At 39.6% G+C, this 21258-nt stretch overlaps 1 protein-coding gene across 1 annotated transcript in view; it reads right to left on the minus strand.

The window, feature by feature from the left end:
* Positions 1–2058: 2058 nt before the first annotated feature.
* The window catches only part of LOC145459758 (uncharacterized), a 40335-nt gene continuing 21135 nt past the window's right edge, over positions 2059–21258 (minus strand). Inside the window, exons 8-9 of the mRNA XM_080338311.1 lie at positions 14045–14204; positions 2059–3820 (exon numbers count right to left, since the gene is read on the minus strand). Coding sequence (XP_080194437.1) covers positions 3556–3820; positions 14045–14204 — 425 coding nt within the window. The 3' untranslated portion in view covers positions 2059–3555. The remainder of the gene's footprint in view (positions 3821–14044; positions 14205–21258) is intronic.

Below are 21258 nucleotides of genomic sequence, written 5' to 3' on the forward strand. Positions count from 1 at the left end.
CGTAACTGCTGCACCCCAAACCCCCCAATTGTGGTGTCCCGAGAACAAATGGGGCCCAAAATTATTTCGGTGAAGGAACAGAAATTATACATCATTTTGGACCACTTATGCAACTTCGTTCATTTTTTTCTGCACTCGATTTCCCGTTGCCAGGATTTTGATTATTGGGTACTCTTCCCCCACGAAAAAATACCCATAATCTATAAAAAAAAAAATAGAAATAGGCCTTTCGGCGTCGGCCATAACCACGCCACGATGCACGAAGACAAAGACATATGAAATCTGGGCCGATATGGGACTATACGAGAAGTGTGTCAAAAGGTCTGTGAGAAACCTTAGCCGAAAAGGATTGTCCTTATGCTGACCGTTAACTCCGTTATAAAGATGTCTAGTTGTCCATAGGTGCTTAAACGGCTCATGCCAAATTATCTTGTCATGGAAATCTGAACCCCACAGGACAAATAACATCCCTCAGAAAAAAATTATTTGCCAATGAACAAACACCAATTTTCAATCGAGTGTTTATTTTAGTTCAGTACATTTATGCAATTACAATATCTTTCGACTACATAGCAGACAGGAGGCCACAAAATAACCACATGTACCGAAGTCATTGCACCAACGGCCCCGTCCGAAAATGTTCAATTAATAATTACGTGCCCTACATTTTCCAAGACATAGCCTACCTCACTCAGCGCTACCGGTAAATCTGATTACGTGGGCTGAGAGGATAGAAAGATTATAGCGATATATTACCAATATTCTTGACCGATTCATTCATGCATTATGGAAAATTGTCGCGGCTTGCGCGACCAGGGCACATGAACTTTACTGACCAACGAATACTCGCGACGGGGGTTTGTTTGTTTGTTTTGGGGTATTCATGGTGTTTGTCGACTACTGTGGTCATTTACACCACACCGATATTCTTCTTATTTTCCGTAACTGCCGACTTATAGCGCGGCCCACCTCTAGGCTTTTGTAAGACACAGCTGACGCTGATCAGGTGGCGAGTAGGAGCCTAGGTAAACCTCCAACACTTAGGTATCGGAATTTTTAAAAAGGGGCAGTGGAGGAAAAAAGGTTAAGAACCAATTGCTTACACGTACCAGACGAATCTAGAATAAAATCTTATTTCCAAATTCGCATTTCGTTGCGGGGCTCATTTGCACCAGTGGCTCAGACAGGAACTATTCGTCGTCGGCCAATTCGACGTCTGGACATATCAATATCGATTTTGTTGGCCAACATGCGACGGTTATTTAATTTCAAGGTTTTATCGCCGCCAAGCAGTTTATGAGCGCACTTCACGGAGTCACCTGTTTCCACAAACAATGTCTTGGTGTCTCCTAGCTAAGGAACACCCAGAGTGTCGAATTCGAAATGCCGGTCTCTAAAAGTCGCGCTTCCACAGGCGACACAAAGCGCACCCCTAGACTTAAGTATCCCATCGGCCACATACGATATTATCTTGCCAACCTCTTATAATTGCAAATACGTTTGAAGATATTGCGGTATACTAAGCATATTTTTTATTTTTTCGATGCATTGTTTGAGGGTCATACACATTAAAATCAAATTGCAATAAATGCAATATGCAATAAAATGAGAATGCAATTGCGAATGCAATAAATCTCGCTAAGCGCGGAGAAAATTTTCAAGATAAATAGAACCTGCTCCAAAAGACTCTACTTTATATTGATTCACGAAATAATCTTTGCCCACCTTCGAGCTCTCTCCATTTTGAAAACTTCTGTTGGGTTGCATTTAAAACAAATACCGTAGTTGTTTAAAACACTTTGTTTAGAACATGTCTTAAACAGTGTTTTAAACAAAGGCCTGTTAAAATATGTGTTTTTTCAGTTGTATAATTATGACAAAATTGTGCAAATACAAATTGCGCCACGGACGACGATTATCACCCGATAAAGACGACGTATACGATATGGGATGTTTGGAACCATTGAAATAGTCGGTTCAACAGCTATAGTACGTAGATATAGATCATTGGTCCGGAATGAATGTGTTGTTGTTGTTGTTGTTGTTTTTATTAACTCATATAATTGGCGCTTGCAACATCGTGGTTATTTGCGCCCACACAGTGAATTTCATACATTTCATAATGGCATGTCTTCTTGAACTTGAGTCTTTTTTCGGCTCATTTGCTGCCTTCTTTCAAGAGTTCGGCTCTCTCTTCGTCTGGGCTTTTCAATGCGCTGTGTTACAGCGGGATCGGCGATGAGGAGCCCAGATAAACCTCCGACACATAGAAACATGGCAGAGCCGTGACTCGAACCACCAACCATTGGTGTCGTGACTGCAGTGTTTAACCAACTGCGCCACTCGCTTCCCCAATGAATGTGTTGATGATGATGACAGTAAAAATGCTGCAAGGTAGTCCTGGTTAAAGATATTTTTGGTCCGTATATGACAGGGGTTGGAAGCCTATTTCGTCAAACGAGCTATATATTTACCCTACATTTTCAATCGTGAATACCAATCTATTATGACATCACAATTGACTATGCATGACGTCATGACATAGAATGAAAATTGTTTTAAACATGTTTGTTTTAAATTGATTTTTGTTTCAAACACAACTCTAATTATAACATGTGGTGTGTGTCAATTCATTTGGCCTGCCATGAAAAACCATCTCGCGTGCCACAATTGGCACGGGTGCCAGTGGTTGCCGACCCCTGCCATAAAATGAACGAAAACGTATATGGCGAAACAACTCACTAAATAGATACGTTTTTTCATGGAAATTATTCATTCGAAATACATTCAGTTTGTTTCTAAGCAGCGAAGAGCCACAGCAGATGCGTGAAACAATCGTATACGGCTTGCGAGTCGCCGGTTGCCGACCCCGATGCTAGACAAATTGACATATTGCACGACGTCCGATTACGATAATTGTACTGAATATTACTGAAGTAATATAGTAACAAATCAAAAACACATAGCTTTTCAGTTTTCAATGATGAACTATGCATTTTATATAGGGTTGCATTTAAAACAAACGGTGTTTTAAATCACTTTTTTAAAACATGTTTTTAGCAGTGTTTTGAACAAATGTTTTTAAAAAAAAAATTGTGTTTTTTTGAAGTTGTAAAATTATGCCATAATTATGTAAATACTTTCCAAAAAACATGTTGTATGAACATACGGACAATTACCACCCGATATAGCCGACGTATATCGATATGGGATGGTTGGAACCCTCAAAATAGTCGGTTCAACAGCAATAGTACAGATATTTTGTCACGGAGCTATAATTACCCTATATTTTCAACGGGCAATTTCAATCCACTATGACTATGTGGTCACAATTGAATATTCGTGACATCATGGCTAAAAAAACATGTTTAAACAAGGGCCTTGTTTTAAATTGATTTGTGTTTTAAATACAACCCTTATTGTAAGTAGAGCCTACCTCAGTTCTGTAGCGATCTCGTTTTTCGATTTGCCATAACTTGGTGTCTGTCTGTATGAGACAAAAGTCCATAAATTTAATGATCTCCGTTTTGCACTCGGGATAATTTTTTCATTCTTTTACGCAATTGGTCTTTCGCACATGGCTGAATACAGACCTGTACATGAGGCGTCTGCTAGCCCGACTACCGTTCCAATAGTCTGAAGCCAAGCCATGCAGCCCTCCCTTATCCCTAGGTTCGGCTCTCCACTCGCCCAGGCTGTGATATCTTTCGTATCTAACACTACAGAATCTTGGAAGATCCACGAGTTTTCGGTGATGGCGTCTGATCCACCGACGAAGTAAAGCGTACCGTCAGGAATCCTCATTGCAGATTTGTCGAAACTGAAAGATTGAAGACGAGTGTCAGGTCCATTTTCGAAGGACAGGGCGCTCTCTCATTCAATGCATGGGCCTGTTATACCAGTGTGTGGGTCAAGTCATGATAGTGAATAGTGAACAGAATCCACTAGGGATGGTGTGACCATGAGGTTCACTTCACTATATGCATGGCGCTGGCAGCATAAAAATATCAATACTTAACGCGCATGCACCTTGACAATCTCAAAAATCCTACTTGCTTTGTTACAACAGGTTGCTCGAATATTCAGCTTTCCTTTAGTGAATATTTATAGTGACTCTCTGTTGTGAGCTTGACGAGCTATGACGCAACATCAATAACGAAATACACTACATGTAGGTAGTCCGCGAATGATGCTCATTCAACCAATCAATGAAATTGATAAAACGAATACATCTTTGTCAAATGTAAGAATGTTGCAGGCCTACGGGATCCATCTTGATTTGATTTGTTTATTGTATCATAAAAACGAAATCAGTGCGATTGGGGTGGTGGCCAACTTGTTTATGGGGTAATATCGGCAGCAAGTATATCAATGTAGCAATGTCAATGTAGCAAAAGTCATAACGTTAAGACGTAAGCTTATGTTCGAATATTCCCTTACAATTCAGCATCGAAATTGATGCCAAAGTGACGGAAGATGTTGATTTTATAGGATTATTATAGGATTTGTTTGCTCCAGTTGACACATTTCTTGACGTTTAAAAAGTCAGCGCTGAACATGTACTTCAGCATTGTGGCACAATGCAGTGTTGGGATGACTCGAGTCGCCTTTTTCGTATGACTTGACTTGACTCGAGTCACTTGGCTAACATGACTTGACTTGACTCGGCGTATCAGAAATTTGGATTGACTCGTGACTCGCAGCAAAATTCACGAGTCAATTTCAAGTCATCAAGTAATCGGTGTCGATAAAATTCACTGTATTTTGCATATGGTCGGATTGTTCGCGAAATTCTGGTGTAACCTGTGAGAGCGACCAATCATTCAATGATCGTGCGTTTTACTGAGCCTCCATTGTTCTCTCACACATAAATTGACCGCAAACGAAGTGATCCAAGCTTACAGCTTACGTTGTCGTAAACTAGTATAGTAAAATAATTCAATAACATAATGTACATTTCTATTCTCTGTTCTTACCCTAACCAAACCTCTTGTTTTATTGAAATCGAATTCGAATATAGTTTATATAGTCCTCAACCATTGGCGCACTCTCGAATTGTATCATATCAATTTGTGAATGGGTAATGTAGTGCATCTTATCAATTCGTTTCTCTATTCTCTATTTTGGCAGGTAACTATAAACTGAGGCTGTAAAATTACTTCCGTAGTTCGGCAGTGCTACGTATATTTGAGCGATACAGCGCTTTCTTGCGTGTATATTTAACTATATATTCTTTCATAGGTTCAGAATCAATGACCACTAAATCTGTAATTCAGACAGCTAGCAAAATACAATGACGTAATCATGCCTCATACTTCAAAAAGGCAACTTGACTTGAATTGTGACTTGACTCGTGACTTGACTTGACTTGACTCGAGTCACCTCCAAAAATCGAGTGACTTGACTTGACTCGAGTCACCTTCCAAAATCGAATGACTTGACTTGACTCGAGTCAAAATGTGCAATGACTCGAAATGACTCGTGACTCGAAGATAGTGACTTGATCCCAACACTGGCACAATGTGAGTTGAATCGTCGCTACGTATCGTACAACTGAAATGTACGGTTGGAAATAACAATATGTCGTCACGTGACGTCATAGGTTCACGTTCGCGTTTACACAGAACCTTTCAAAAAGGTTTGCGTTATATGAAAAGCGCAACTAAAGATTCAGAGATTTGATGAATTGGTAGAAGTAAAAATTGCAACGGTAATTCAGGAATATATAAAATTCTAGTTCCACTGTACTACTATATCTTCCAAGGGGATCTATTACACTACTGCTACGACATTGTTCTTTGGCGCCCTTAGCGTCCCAGCCCCCACATCACCCCGAGTGCATCCGCCCCTTCAAAATCTAAATCCCACCTGGCGGGCGCTGGCGGCCAGGTTAAGAACCGCTGTTATAGATCATACTGTAACTAGAACCGTGCTTCTCAACTTATTTCAGTTCGCGAACCACTTTTCATCCAAATTTCATTGCGTCACCCACCATACTCCCTTTCGAGACTAACGTTTTAACCATTGCATGTGGGGTCTAGTTGTCATGTTGTCAGTGTGTTTCAGTTATTTGGTCGCCCTGGCATGAACATATTCCGGAATTCATGATTGAATTCGGTCAATGATATTGGGAAATGCATATATTACTACAAATTTTAGTTCTCTCTTAGCCCAGGTGATCAGATTTACTAGTAGATCTGAGGGGGGAGGTGGTGTATTTGAGAATCTCGGCCACATAAATAATTATTAATAATTGGATTTTCGGACGGGCCCGTTGTTAGTAGGCCTAATTACTTGATTCCAACTTCTTGTGTCTTGGTGTGTCGTGTCGCGGTAATGGCCGACACCGAAATGCCTATTTCTATGGCTTATCCATTTTTTTATTAGAGGGAGATGTAACCATATTGAATTCAAGACATCTAACGGTGTTAAATCGCGCAAGGCGAGAAGAAAATTTGCATAAAGTCGAGTAAATCTCAAAAAAATATACTCCATAATTGAAGTTGACTGATGAGATCATTTTCGCCTAGCATTCGATCCCCTTAAAATTGAGGGTTTTGGGTGCGGTGGTTACGGCTCTGTCTGTAACAAATGATTACAAACGAGGAGGGTCATCCGAATTGCGTAAGCGGTGTTTCAAAAAAGCCTGGGAGTGGGCCATGCTCCAACTCGGCAGATGCGAAATCATAATAAAGAATAGATATCGGCCTCGCGTAACTGACCATGACCATTGTAGCCGAAAAATATCATGGATAATGCAAACACCAACAATAGAGAAAGCGCGTATCCAATCAGTAATTTGACTTTTATTGGAACACAAAGTGGTTGTGAGTAGCTTGCCTAACGGCAAATCGGGCTGGATGGCTGCATTTCCCTATCAACCTTCGCAAAGCCTTTGACGAAATTAAAGAATTCCAATTCTCAAGCATTCACAATAACGCACTGTCCGATTTCACGTTCCCACCAAAATGACTGTCACGAAAACCTGCCTTATGAAATATTGTAAGCACGAAAACGTGGCTTGTGGCGCTTATGGACGCACAAATAATATAATTTGAGGCAAAGAACGTGTATTTGCCCGTGTAATCTTGATAAGATGAGGTGTTTGAAATATTTGGCAAAATTAGTTCGATACTTTAACATTTCGATATTCTTGGCGACTCACCAGAAATAGCTTCGCGACCCACTGGTTGGGACGTATTGAACTAGTAATAGAAGATACGGGTCGAAATAACTAGCTGCTAAAGTCACAGACGAAAAATGTGAAACTTGGAAATACATCGAATCACCTGCTAATCATATCAGGGGTGGCCAATCTGCGGCCGTAGAAGGAAAACTGTGCAGTATCTTCATGTAATTCACTTAGTATGTGTTGGCGGCCGTCAACATGCAATTTACATTTACGAATTGTGGCATTATGTGGCCCGAGTCGTCGCTATGTATCGTGTGCATTAATATATATCACTTAACTGAAATGTAGGGTCGGAATTAGCATTATGACGTCACGTCACGTCATGAGGTTCACGTTCGCGTTCACACAGAACCTTTCAAAAATGTTCGCGTTCACACGAACCCGATCCTTTCAGAGGTTCGCACCATCCCTATTAAATTCATCTTTTTCATAGCAGTATTCACAACGTCATGCTCACGTTCGTGGTTGTCGTGCAAACCGCGATATTTCAGAGGTTCGCGTTCACAAACGAACCTTGTAAGGTTCTACACCAGAGGTCTCAAACTCATATGTGCCAATTTCCTAGTTGTTAGAGCCGCGGGCCGCAGGATCAATAATCGGGATATTCAATGTAAAATTTCCAAGATGGCCTTATTTGATGGGACCTTGCAGAAAGGCATTCCACAAACAACGTGGAAATGAAATTTAATAAAGTATTATTCACGCTGGACACGGAAAAAATCACATTTTCAAATATTTTAATGAAATTGATTTTGTGCCGGGCATAATTTTTTAATCAAGACATCGTCAAAATCTCGGGTTGTAATATTGCAGCTTGTGCTTCCAATGAGATTTCTCGTAGCCCCTGGCCATTTTCAACACAATTTCTGATGGTACCTATATTAAAACCAGAAAGCCCATTCACATAAAATCGCGCGTATCGCGAGGACCATTTTCCAGTTGAATAAATTGGTCAAGAAAATAATCCACAGCATATAGGCCTAATTCCACAATGCATCTCGTACACTCTGATGTGGTGCTTCGTAACCCGATGGGGTATACGGACCCTGGTTATAAGAGCCGCTGGAATAGAAATGTCCGATTGGCGAAGAATTCATTTGTGTTACAGCTGTAGAACGTACTGCTACCTTACTCGCCACCGATAATAACACGGATAAAGAGAACAAACAACACCCAGCATGTAACCAACCATACGACACGGTTCACGGAGGTCACAGAATGCCAATGATAGCCATACTGACCTGAATAGACAGCTATGTACACTATGCAGCGCAAGCTACGACCTTCTGATAAATTACTCTATTTCCCATTACAGTTTCATAGATTGTTGCGTCCGTAGGATAACCAAGTCACCGTTCTGAGTCGCAAGTCCTCTTATTTAAACGTTTGACCCGACTCAACTCGAGTCATTTTTATTTAATCACCCAGTCAATCCGAAATCGAATAATTTTACAAGAAGGTCGCACCAAACCAAATCACAATTTTCAGTCGCGAATCATCAATGGGCAGAGGTGGTCAGTAACGAAGTACTTGTACGTTTTGAATTACTTGAAGTAGATTTTGCCTACTCACACTGCTTTTTAAGTAGTTATGATTTGAGGCTACTTCTACTTCTACCTGACAGTTTTCAGTGTTGTAGGCAAAAATAAGCGTAGAATACCTACTTACTTGTAAACCACCGCTCCTACTTCTACTTGAGTAGAAATTTCGGCATTACTTCTACTTCTACTTGAGTAGCGATGGTGACTAATTTGACCACCTCTGTCAACGGGTCATGTTTTATCATCATGAAATAGGAATGTGACGTAATAGCTGATCTTCTACCGCATGGTAGCTTTTGAAAGGGATGTGATGGTGAAGTTTGTTGAGATTTCAGTGATTTTTATACTATAGTTTCAAGATGAACTTCAAGTTCTTATATCTAAAAAGATATATGGCACTTGAATATATTGTTGAATACTTGAAATTACAAAATGCCGTTGCGGGCTGCACAAAATGACCATGACCAAGAAAAAACTAACTAGCATTAGCCTAACATTTTATGGCATGCCTACGTCATCGTTGAGTGCTCGGCCCGTTGGTCTAAAACAGTGGTTCTCAACCTTTTTTGACACGCGCCCCCCTTGGAGATGGTCAAAACAATCGCGCGCCCCCTGACCCCCCCCCTTGCATTTATCGTCATGTCAAAAAGAGCACATCATCTAATACAAAATAACAAAGAAAACATTGAACAGGACATCCATTAATTAATTTCAAGGTAGGTCACTACAATGATATATCATGTATATATATCATTGGTCCCCCTGAGACTAATCCTGATGCTGGTAGTGAGTACAGAGAGCAAGGCGTCGTTCTATCCTGCCAGGCTAAATTTGATCAGTTTTGGAAATTAATTAAACTATGTTGATTTATAGCCTAATTGAGGGCGAAACCGGGGAACCTATGTTGCATCTTAGTATAGTAAGCAGTGCAGTTCGCAAGCTACTAACAAGAGCTTCCCAGCGCGACAAGCTTTAGGCTACTGTCAAAGCTATGAAGCAGCGAATGATTTACACGTGGAAATTGCTCTCTATATCTCCAAAGAATTTCAAAATTTTGCTCAAATGAAGTTGAAATCAGACTATACTCCGTTAAGCGCGGTTGCTAGTGTTTGTATTTTGCATGCTTAGTTGCTTACTTGAATATGGAATAAATTTCATCTTCAATAATCGTCTTCTCATAATGGATGTGAAACACATGTTCAGACACGTACAATTTATACTGACTTTGTCAATTTCTCGCGCCCCCCAGGTTGAGAACCGCTGGTCTAAAATGAAATAATGAGTTTTACCCGCGCACTGAGTAAGGTTATTCATTATTGATGAAACTACAAATGACAGTTAAGTTCCGCGCTGCCAAATTGTTCTTGGGCTGAAAATATTCCTTGAAAATCCCTACAATATTGGCCGCGGGGAAGTGGCCTTTGGAGGGAGAGAACTAACCCTGAATTTCAATAACATTTACCGACAAGTTCTTATAAAATAATGATAGGCCATTTCGCTCCAGTCATACCGTCGTGAGTGACATCTTTCGAATGACACCAAGCGCACTCTGATTACTGAAGGAGGACTAGTACTCAGGCAATATCTTTTACAGACAGGTAAATTAGGTTTACAATATTTTTGTGGCTCAAATCCCGGACACTCTTTAGCGCCTACTAGCAGGGTTTACGATGAGGTACGAATACATTGTCAGTCTGTATGACGTCACACTAGTAAAGCTTTGCCTATCTACTGTATACTAGTATACAGGAGTGGAGAGGACCATAGGTTATAAATTGAGCCATCTCTATAGTGAGCTCTGGTGTTTGCTTGGTTCTGCAACAGATTTCTTCACGGACAAGATGAAATCGTCTGGTGGACCTTATCCGGTCCGCCGATCGTGTGTTTGACAGCCGTGATATATTGTTAGGTCGGTGCTGTTATCTGCTTGTGTGTTGTAACCAGGTGCGAAACAAAAATTTTTCCATCCCCCTTCCGCCCAAAACTCCACTGACCTTGAGCCCATCATCGATGCAGCTTACTGCACGAATTTGGTTGTGAAATTTTGTGAATTAATTCTGTCAATAATATTGGTTCTTCCATATATTAATATAAAAAGCACCGGAAGGTTGCACATCCGGGGATTTCCAAATTGTTATGGTCGCGACCTCATTTCCAAATTGAAAATGTTCCGTGGTCCAGCTCAAAAATTGATAGGCTGATTACTAACAAAGGTCAGCATGCTCAGGATCACTCGCGGCCTATTTTGGAAGCTGATAATGTTCAACATCTTCGCGATCCCCAGGCTAAAGGCAAACGACCCCCATGTTTAGAACAACTGTCTTTGACTAAACACTAAGCATCCAAACGGCCTTAACCAACTCAATGAATATACCGTTATCTTAAAATTGCGATTACAATTATAGGCTTATTTCAGTAAACGATGGTTATTTTTATTAATTTTGATTGCATTTTCTGCGAGGGCGGTGCGCGGTGCACTAAATGAAAATTTCAAATATCATATATTTGCTTTGAAATACTATTGTTTATGTCCATTTACGAAAAATATTTGAGCCTACTTCAAGCCTTCAAAATTCCAGACATTTCGGCATATTTTAAATTTCCTCCCGGACGCAGTTTTTACAGTTGAATTTTGGACATGTCCGGGAAATTCCGGACGTATGGCAAGAGCAACCCTAATAGGGTTAACATATTTAGGAGATCTGAAAAGACGACACTCTTTAAAATTTACAGACTTGCAAAACCGGAGGAACATCCTGTAAAAATGGTACATTTTTCCCACTTCGTGGTCGGTTGACTAAAACAAATAAATCAACTTTCCGGCCCAGCTCCCAAAATACCCGCCGGAGCGTTACTTCAGTGCTGATTTACTGTATGTAAGTATATTCTGCCATATATTTAACCAAAATTATCGAAAAAGAGGGCATTTGGGCGTCCTCCGAGGACACTTTCGAAAAAAGTTTTAAAAAAGAGGACAAATCCTCTTAAAGGAGGACGTATGGTAACCCTGCCATACAACATCCGACACATATAAGTTAGTCCGAATCGGGATTCGAGCCTCTGCCATTGGTGTCGTGACGCTGGTGCTTAATCAACTGCACCACTTGCTTTCCCACAACTACGCACTAGGGCTGGGCACAATGATTCGAGTGCTCGAATCTGAATCGAGTATCAATTTTTATGATTCGAGACGAGTAGAAAATACGATTTTTTCGAGTACTGATATTATACGCTCCTCGTCAATGAACGTTAATTTATTAACGAGGATTATAGTTTCCATACCATTATCCACTGCAGAAGCCTTGACACCTTGATTAGTCGTGTCGCAGCATGCGAAACATATAGTTCAAAGCTACGAACGTTGCTGGAAATGATACATTTCTGAATTACTGATCATCCCTCAACATTGTCACAAAGTTCAATGAAGTCGGTACGGTCGAAAAATTACCAAAGTATCTTTAAAATAATCGATAACAGACATTATATTCTGGTGGTGTCATAAAAGGTACATATTTTAACTTTGACATATTGCATTCTGTTATGACATCATAATGAGTGATACTCGAATACTCGACTCCACGCAAAATATGGGATTCAGAATCGAATCAGTCAGGTATTCGATTTTGCCCAGCCCTATAGACACGTACTAGCTCAGCAAAGCTCTGCTATATACAGAGGTGGTCAAAGTAGTCAAGAAAGCTACTCAAGTAGAAGTGAAAGTAGCGACGAAAAAATCTACTCAAGTACGAGTGGAAGTACTTCTTCAACAAGCTGCCTAAAACTACTTGAAGTAGAAGTAGAATTGACTGGCTTTAAATCTACTCAAGTAAGTAAGTAGTTTTGAAAACAGTCGTAATTCGTTCGCATGGACTGTCAAAAGCTGCGAATTGAGCTATGCGGAAGGTGCAGAGAGCTTGATTCGTATTGATGCATCCCAGTAGGTATCAATTTTTGACAGAATAAGCATTCTTTCACATCATTGGATGCAAATTTTAGTATTGATATGAAAATGCGATACTAACCCTTTATTTACTAGAAGGCCCCGTTTTAGAGAATATCATGGCATGAAGCCCTACCCCATATTATAAGGCCCCAAGTTTAGGCGAAGAGCAATACGTAGATATTGTATCGAATACGGTTTCATCACTTTGCGCGACGTTAATAACAAATATTGTGGATCGTAACAGTTATAATTAGTGCAGCTTTGTTTTCGGAAAATAGAGACATTACTCGCATTTATGCTTCAGCATGTATGTTCTGCAGACAAAAGAACTGAAAGTAATTGGAACTCAAAGTATGGTACTCGCAATTGAAAGTGAAATACAAATACCACTTCTAAGAAGCGGAAAAAATATTTCATGTCTTTTGTCCATAAAGCTTCAAAGATGATCTGCTAAAACAGGCGTAACGTTCAAAAAGGCTGGATTTTCCAGATTAGCAAGACACGTAATGGGCTGCTAGATTACGATATGATAGGTAATTGCTAGATCGCAAAACGGTAGTTTCAAACGTTATGGTGGGCCATATTTACTGTGATGAAATATTTGATTTGGGCGACAATGCGGTGTGAGCGGAACCAAGCAATCCGGTACCGGGGCCTACCATAAGTTATCGTAGGACCCGCCGGTACCTAAATCATATTCACGGATACTTTCGTGAATACATTTCTGTCACTCCATAACTACTGTTCGCAAAGCGCAACAATATTTCTGGGCTTTACTTGACTTTTATGAATAATTGATGTTGGTACTCCGTTCAAAAAGCCCCGAAATTCCGCAGGCTATCTTTCGTATTGCGAGAATAAACTACTTCTACTTGACAAACTGAAAATAGCGAAAAGTAAGTAGATCACAAAATATTACGAATCGGAAGTAGAAGTAGAGAAAATCAGATCTACTTGAGTAAATACCAGAAGTAGAGGAAAACTACTTGAGTACTTCCATAAAGTAGAAGTACTTCGTTACTGACCCCCTCTTGGTATATATAATGCAGCGATAAATGGTATTTATGCTACTTACCTTCAATATGAACCGCATTGACTTTCTCGAAAAGAACTTTTCATTATTGCATTTGATATCACATTTTCCGCAACGGATGTGATCCGGCGATGAGCAATGCCAAGTCGATGGTCATCAATTTTGATAAAAAATATTGCTACAGCATTTGGTTGCTTTTTGAGCAGGTTCGAAGTGAATAAATAATAATCTTTACAACGTTCCTTTTTGTGCATGCGATTTTCCAAATTTCTAAGGGGCGCATACCAAGTAGGACCACGAACTTTGGTTTCGCACAGTCCGTACATGTAACCGACCTGGATAGATCGCCATTTCTTGCTGCCACCGTGGCGAGACGCGCAGTTGAGTCCATACTTGAGCAGGAGGACGTTGCAGCGGCGTATGATGTTTTGGTGCTCAAGTATCTGTATTCATATCCATTCGTATGACGATACCATCCATCACTAGTGAACCCAACTGAAAAAAAAACACAATAACGCTTAAGCAACAATTTACACCTAGCTGATATTAACGGAATGAATACATTTCAGTTCATGCAGTATATGTAAAATGTAACATTATATACACGGGCCTCACGTCAGCTGAAAATTTCCAACTGATTAACTAATGTGTCCAAGAATACGTCTCACCAAACATACTTACCAGATTCGTGGCCCAGTTTACCATCAAAGGCTTCGTCGAACAGTTAAGAAAGTAAGTCTAACAAGATTTATATATTTGGAAATAACTCGACCAGTGCTTTGCTTTTCAACCTTTTTGAGCTCCATTCCCACTTTTTTTTAAATTTCATTCGCACCAGCTCGCTGGAATTTATTACACAAAAATAAAACGGAGAAAGTTATAACATTTGTTTTTGACGAGCTTCTAGGACAGTGGTTCTCAACCTGGAGGGGGGAGCACGCGAAGAAGCGGTCAACTGAAAATAATGTTCGCGTGTTTCTCTAAAAATAGACCGAATTTCATATTTTTGAATTCTCTCATCAACAGTCATAACCTTCCATGCCATCAAACAATCTGTTCGGGTTGCTAGCATCCCGGTTGGATTTTGCGATGTGACGAGAAGGGGGGCGCGAAGTTTTTCGTATCATAAAGGGGGGCATGTCTAAGAAAAGGTTGAGAACCACTGTTCTAGGAGGTACTGAACTTCATTATTTTATATTCAGCGTATCGTATTCTTTATTGATCAAGTACTCAAATCACTGCAGTAGAAAATTCACAGATATCGCACTCCCGTTGTTCTCAATATGTTCGTTGCTTTTTGCGGGTGTATCGTGCAGTGATTTCCTTCGAAGCTTAAAGGGCGAAGCCAAGAACAATATTCACTCGATACAATATCATTTTTCCACTAAAAATCGACATGTTGCGTTCTCGCGATATGAATGTGTTCGCATTTCGAACGTAGCCTACAATAGAATGAAACTGCACTTGAATCGTAGCATCAATGTTGCGAATAGGATCTGTGGCAGAGGTGGTCAGTAACGAAGTACTTCTACTTTTTCAAAGTACTCAAGTAGTTTTCCCCTACTTGTGGTACTTACTCACGTAGATCTGATTTTCGCTACTTCTACTTCGTAATATTTTGTGATCTACTTACTTACTTTTCGCTATTTTCAGTTTGTCAAGTAGAAGTAGTTCAATCTTCCAATCAGGAAGATAGCCTGAGGAACTTCGGGGCTGTTTTCACGGAGTATCAACATTAAATTTTCATAAAAGTTGGGTAAAGCCCAAAATTTTCGTCGCGTTTCGCGCGCAGGGGATAGGGGCTATCAGTATGATTTCACGATTGTATCGATGAATATAATTTAGGTAGCGGGTTGGCGTGGTTCCTTTCACACCACATTGTCACCCTTCGCACATAGGAAATAATTCATCACAGTATATATGGCTCATCCTAACGTTTGAATCTGATGTTTCGCAATTCAGCATTTACTTGTCATATCGTAATCTAGCAGTCCATGGCGTGTCCTAACCTGGAAAAGTGGCGAAAAGTGGACTCTGACATTTTTTTGTTCGTTTTAGAGGTGTTTAAGCATACCACCTTTGAAGCTATATGGACTGAAGGCATGAAATACATGTTCCGCTTTTATAAGTAGTATTTATGTTTCACTTTCAATTACTAGTATCATGTACTTTGAGTTATAAATGATATCAGTTCTTATGCCTGGATAACATACAATACATGTTGGAGTATAAAAGCAAGTGTAGTAATGCCTTTAATTTCCAGAATTAAAGCTACTAAATATGGCATTTTTTCGGTCCACCATATTTTTTAGTAACGTTTACTAATCGCGCAAAGTGTTTACACCGTATACTATACAACTTCTCCGTATTGCTCTTTGACTGAACTATGGCCTTATAATATGGGGGATGGCGCCATACCATGCTATTTTATAAAACGTGCTGTTCGAGAAAACAAAGGATTGGTATCGCATTTCCATATCAATACTATCATTTTCATCCCATGATGTGGACCAATGCTTATCTATCGAAGATTGGATATCTGCTGGTATGCATCAATATGAATCAAGCTCGTCACCTTTCGCATAGTTCAATTTACACCTTTCCACAATCCATGTGAACGATGAATTAGGATCGTTTTCACAACAAACTACTTACTTGAGTACTTTTAAAGTCAGTCAATTCTACTTCTACTTCAAGTAATTTTTGGTTGCTTATGGAGGAATTACTTCTACTCGTACTTGAGCAGATATTTTATTCGCTACTTCTACTTCTACTTGAGTGGCTTTCTTGACTACTTTGACCCCCTCTGATCTTTGGTTCGTTTTCTGACAACATTCGAAAAGATGCTTCACCGTACAGAGGCATTTAAGCCGATGGGATGGTACGGTGGGCGTTAAAAACAGGAATGCATTGCTATGCAAACCCACCCAATCCGAGTAATACATAATGGTTATTTATGGATAGGCTTTGGGCTTCATTCACTTCTTATCTATGCAATACACAAATCAACAAATCTTTCAAAAACAACCTGCAGTATCCTCGTGGGTTGCAAAGCCAACACTTGCATCTTCTTGAATAATTATTACTTACATACACAAGATTCATGATCAACACACAGTTATATCGGCCAGGATTGCCAACTGCGGGATGGCTCTTAGGGCAATCGCACAATATTGACAAACTGACTGACAGGATATGTATGATTTGGAAAGAAGATACTAATGGTGGTGGACCTGCATCATGATTGAGGATTATTTGCGTTCCATCATACCAGCAGATTTCTCAGTTCATGGACCCAAATCATGCAAACAAAACCACTTCGGAAATATTTTGAAGTGTTTCCATCATTTTATAATCTCGCCAACATTTGTGCATATTCCTTCTTTTTGTTAGTGTGTTTGTAAGTCCAATAAGGAATTATGCGGATTATTACAGGGTAATTTTGAGTAAAACGAGAAATCAGAAAAGGTGACATTTCTCAAAGACTAGGGACACTTCAGAATTTTTTTTGTCTACCAGTGATTGGTTTGAAACGGAAAAACACAATACCTAAAAATTTTTACTCCACTAAAACTTTGCAAAATTTTGTTACATGGTGATATTTTTCGTCCATAAAAAGAGAAGATTTCTCATTTCACAGATGTAAGTCACGAAAACAAAACCACTTCTAACCATTTTAAAAGTATTGCATTGTTACTGGATGTATGACTATGAGTAAGCTATATTTGTTCGTATTATTCTTCTCATTAGCGTTTTCCTACGTCAAATAAATAATTATTGTGATTAATACGGAGAAATAATGAGTAAAATAAAAACACAATAAATAAAAATTTTAGGCAAACTAAAACTTTTGAAAATTTTTGTTACATGGTGATATTGCAAAGTTTGTAGTAGGCTACAAACGAAGGCGGTACGAATACGAAGTGGGCAAATTTTTCCTATGGATCAGCAAGTCTAGTGGCCTACCTAATTAATGAAATATATGCCTATGCCTCAACGATCTAGACTCGGCGTGAGATCATCAGTCCAAGAACAAGAAAGCGTGTCTAAACCTTAATGGTGTAGTTTTCATTACCAGCAGGCTATTCCAATGGTCAGTAGGAGTATATAAACTGCCCAGTAATCCGATGTAATGCAAGATACAGATTCATCGGACATAAGACATCAATGTGCTTACTCTAATTTTATTTTTAACAACCTCTAATACTTGATTAGTAGGGCGTTTTTTTTGACATGTCAAAATTTGTCAAAATTTCGTCAAAATTGTAGCGTTAGGTCAAAATTTGTCAAAATTTTTCATGAAGTCAAAAAATGTTTAACGTCTGCATTTTGTTTGTATCGTAGATTTTGCACTGTCGGTGAACTTATAATTTGATATTTTACCGCTGTTAGCCTATTTTATAGGCCTACCGTTGTAAGCGGCTAATCGTCTGCTAATCGTGAATCATAAACGGCTAAATAAAACAAATAATAGGTAGGCATGGTTTTATGGTCAACGTACCGCAATATCCTAACTGAAGAAAGACTTCTTGTGCATTGCATCATTCTTATATTAAGAAGCCCATGATGAAAATTTGTGATGTAGAGAACATTGTCAGAGTGAAGCAACCCGGTGTGTCACCAGCACCAGCAGTGTACGCACAACTTGAGTGTTGTCAGCCAACAACTGCTGCTGTTGAACGTCCTTGGCAAGCTTCTTAGTAAGGACGTGCACTTTCTACCCAAGAATGTAGGAAAGTATCTTTGGTTGTACTACAAAATATTTTAATATTTTCTGCCATAATACATATTGTAACCACTGTAATTCTTCATAGGGCCAGATTTCGTTAAAATATTGTTTTTTTTTCATGTAAAAAGTTGCCTGTTTCTAAGCCAAAAATGCTTTTTAAGGCCAAACTACTTCGTTAGGACAGTCAGATCCAACCAGAAATGAAGATAAGTGGTACAATTTTAACATTATGTGGAAAAACACCTAATTTGCATACGTTAGGTCAAAATTTCGTCAAAATTCATTTTTTTAGGTCAAAAAAAGTCAAAATTTGGATTTTCAGGTATAAAAAAACCGCCCTATTGATTAGATACACGAGTAAGCAACACCCGTAACAAATCTTATTCGCTAATTGTTATAGTTGAAGAAAGTCGTAAGTGCAAACGTGATAAACACCAAATTCTGGTGCCAACCAACATGAAGAGCATATGTGCCATAATTCCAATACTTTGCATTCAAACACGCCAAATGCAGGGCCTAAATAGCATTTCGTCAGCCCCCCAAAAAAGTGTTGGTCTTGGGCCCCAATAGGGTGATGAACCGAACCTCTGGGGGCTTAGCCCCTCCAGACCCCCCTCAGGTTGTTCGTTTTCGCCGCAACTCAGAGATTTGTTGTACTGTTCAGTGAGTCGTCTTATTTCGTCGCGTGAATTGTCGCGTGTATATTGCTATAAATTTTTTATCCCTTCTGCTCATGTAATCAGATTTACCGGTAGAGTTGAGGGAGGTGTCTTGGCAACTGTAGGGTCCGTAACTAATAATTAAACATATTCGGGCCAGCGGACCGGTGGTATAATGACTTCGTTAGGTGATGTTATTTCGTGACCTTCTTTCTACTTTGTCAAACAATATTGACATCGCCCATACGTACTAAATCAAACGACGCTCATGATTTCAAATTGGTGATTTCTTCACAGGCAAATTGTTTTTCCATGCATGATGACATTTGTCTTGTGGAATTCAGATTTGCAGGACAGGAACATTCGACGCCAGCCATTTAGTCGCGAAGGTCTTCTCGCTTCGATCGTTCTGGCACACTTCTGACAGTGGTATGTTATTAGGGTTACCATATTTTGGAATGGGGAAGGGAGGACACTTTTTCAAAATTATGAGACTTCCAATAGTGGAGTAAAATCCGGAAAAATGGTAAATTTATCACGAAATTGTGGTTCGACGTATGGTAACCCTAATGTTACATGGCCTTAAACTTTATATGTTTCGGTGCGTCGTGACGCAGTAATAACCGACGTCGAAATGCCCATTTCTATAAATCATGCTCATATTTTCTTAGGAGAATAGCACCCAATAATCAAGATATTTGTCTACCTTAATTCGCACACAGCGCGAAAAAATTTGAAAAAGTTTCCTAAATTAAAAAAACTATAATTTATGCTAATTCACAAAATGCACGACCCTATTCGAGCTCCGACCCCCATTTGAGGGGGTTGGGGTGCGGCAGGTGCGGTCCTGACCAAATGCCAACACTGGCATCGGCTGCTATTACGTAAAAGGTCCGCACACGGTGGATGTTTCCGAGCAACTCATACCGATTCCAATATTTCTTTTTTTCTAGGCAGTGACACAATCCTCTTGCGCAGAAAAACTATATTTCAAACTTTGCAGTATAAACGCCTCAGGAACGCTCCTCACTTGTGAACTAGAAAATCACAGATACCAAGAATTGCGTCCAAACGACAAAAGTTACGGGCTCACTGTATTTAATATGCTATTAGGTTTATTGGAAAAAATGAGAAATTGACAATGTTCAGTCGCATCCGAATTTTCATTGGCTTCATTCGCACCACGCTTGTCCTTTACCACGATTTTTTTTTCATTCGCACAAGTGCGAACCGTCACACAGGTTGAAAAGCACTGAACTGCATCTATGTTTACAATTATTCAATGAAGAAGTCTTTACATCTAAATGATAAGCTAGCACTCACAAAATTGAATATCGATCAATATTAGGGCTGGAAACAATGGTTCTAGTGCTCGAATCAGTGTTGGGATCAAGTCACTACATTCGAGTCACGAGTCAACTCGAGTCATTGCAGATTTTGACTCGAGTCAAGTCAAGTCAATCGAGTTTCAAAGGTGACTCGAGTCAAGTCAAGTCACTCGTTTTTGGAGGTGACTCGAGTCAAGTCGAGTCAAGTCAAGTCAAGTCACGAGTCAAGTCACAATTCAAGTCAAAGTGAGTTTTTGACGTACGAGTGATGATCCAAAGTCATTACATTTTGCTAGCTGTGTGAAAGACAGATTAATAGATCACTTATCTTGAATCAAATAACGAATATCTAGCTAAAATACATGCAAAAAGACGCTGTATCCCTCACGCGCACGTAGAACTGCTAATAAAATATGGGAGTTGTACAGCTACATGATAGGTCCTACACCTACAGTCAGTTATTATCATCCAAAATATAGGACCTAATGCGAAACTTCGAGAAGTTGAAACAAATTGATATGGTACAATAGCCTACACTACCCGTCTACACATCCGTGAAAATATAAACGCACAAAGTATATTTGTTCGATTTAAATCATATAAGAGGGTTGGTAAATATGAGCACTGCGCAAGGTAAGCATTGAGCCGTCTAAGAAACAGAGGCACATTTCTATTTAGATTAATCTTCTACTACTACTTCGACAACGTAAGCTGTGATCGTTTAGTTTTCGGTCAATTCATTTGTGATGTAACAATGGAGGATCAGTGTAACATAGAATCAGTGAATGACTGGTTACTCTCACAAGTGACACCGGCGTATCTCGAACAATCCG

The sequence above is a fragment of the Botryllus schlosseri genome, chromosome 2 (assembly GCF_051294905.1).
Source record: "Botryllus schlosseri isolate E-star chromosome 2, Bs_hap1, whole genome shotgun sequence".
Lineage (NCBI taxonomy): Eukaryota > Metazoa > Chordata > Ascidiacea > Stolidobranchia > Styelidae > Botryllus > Botryllus schlosseri.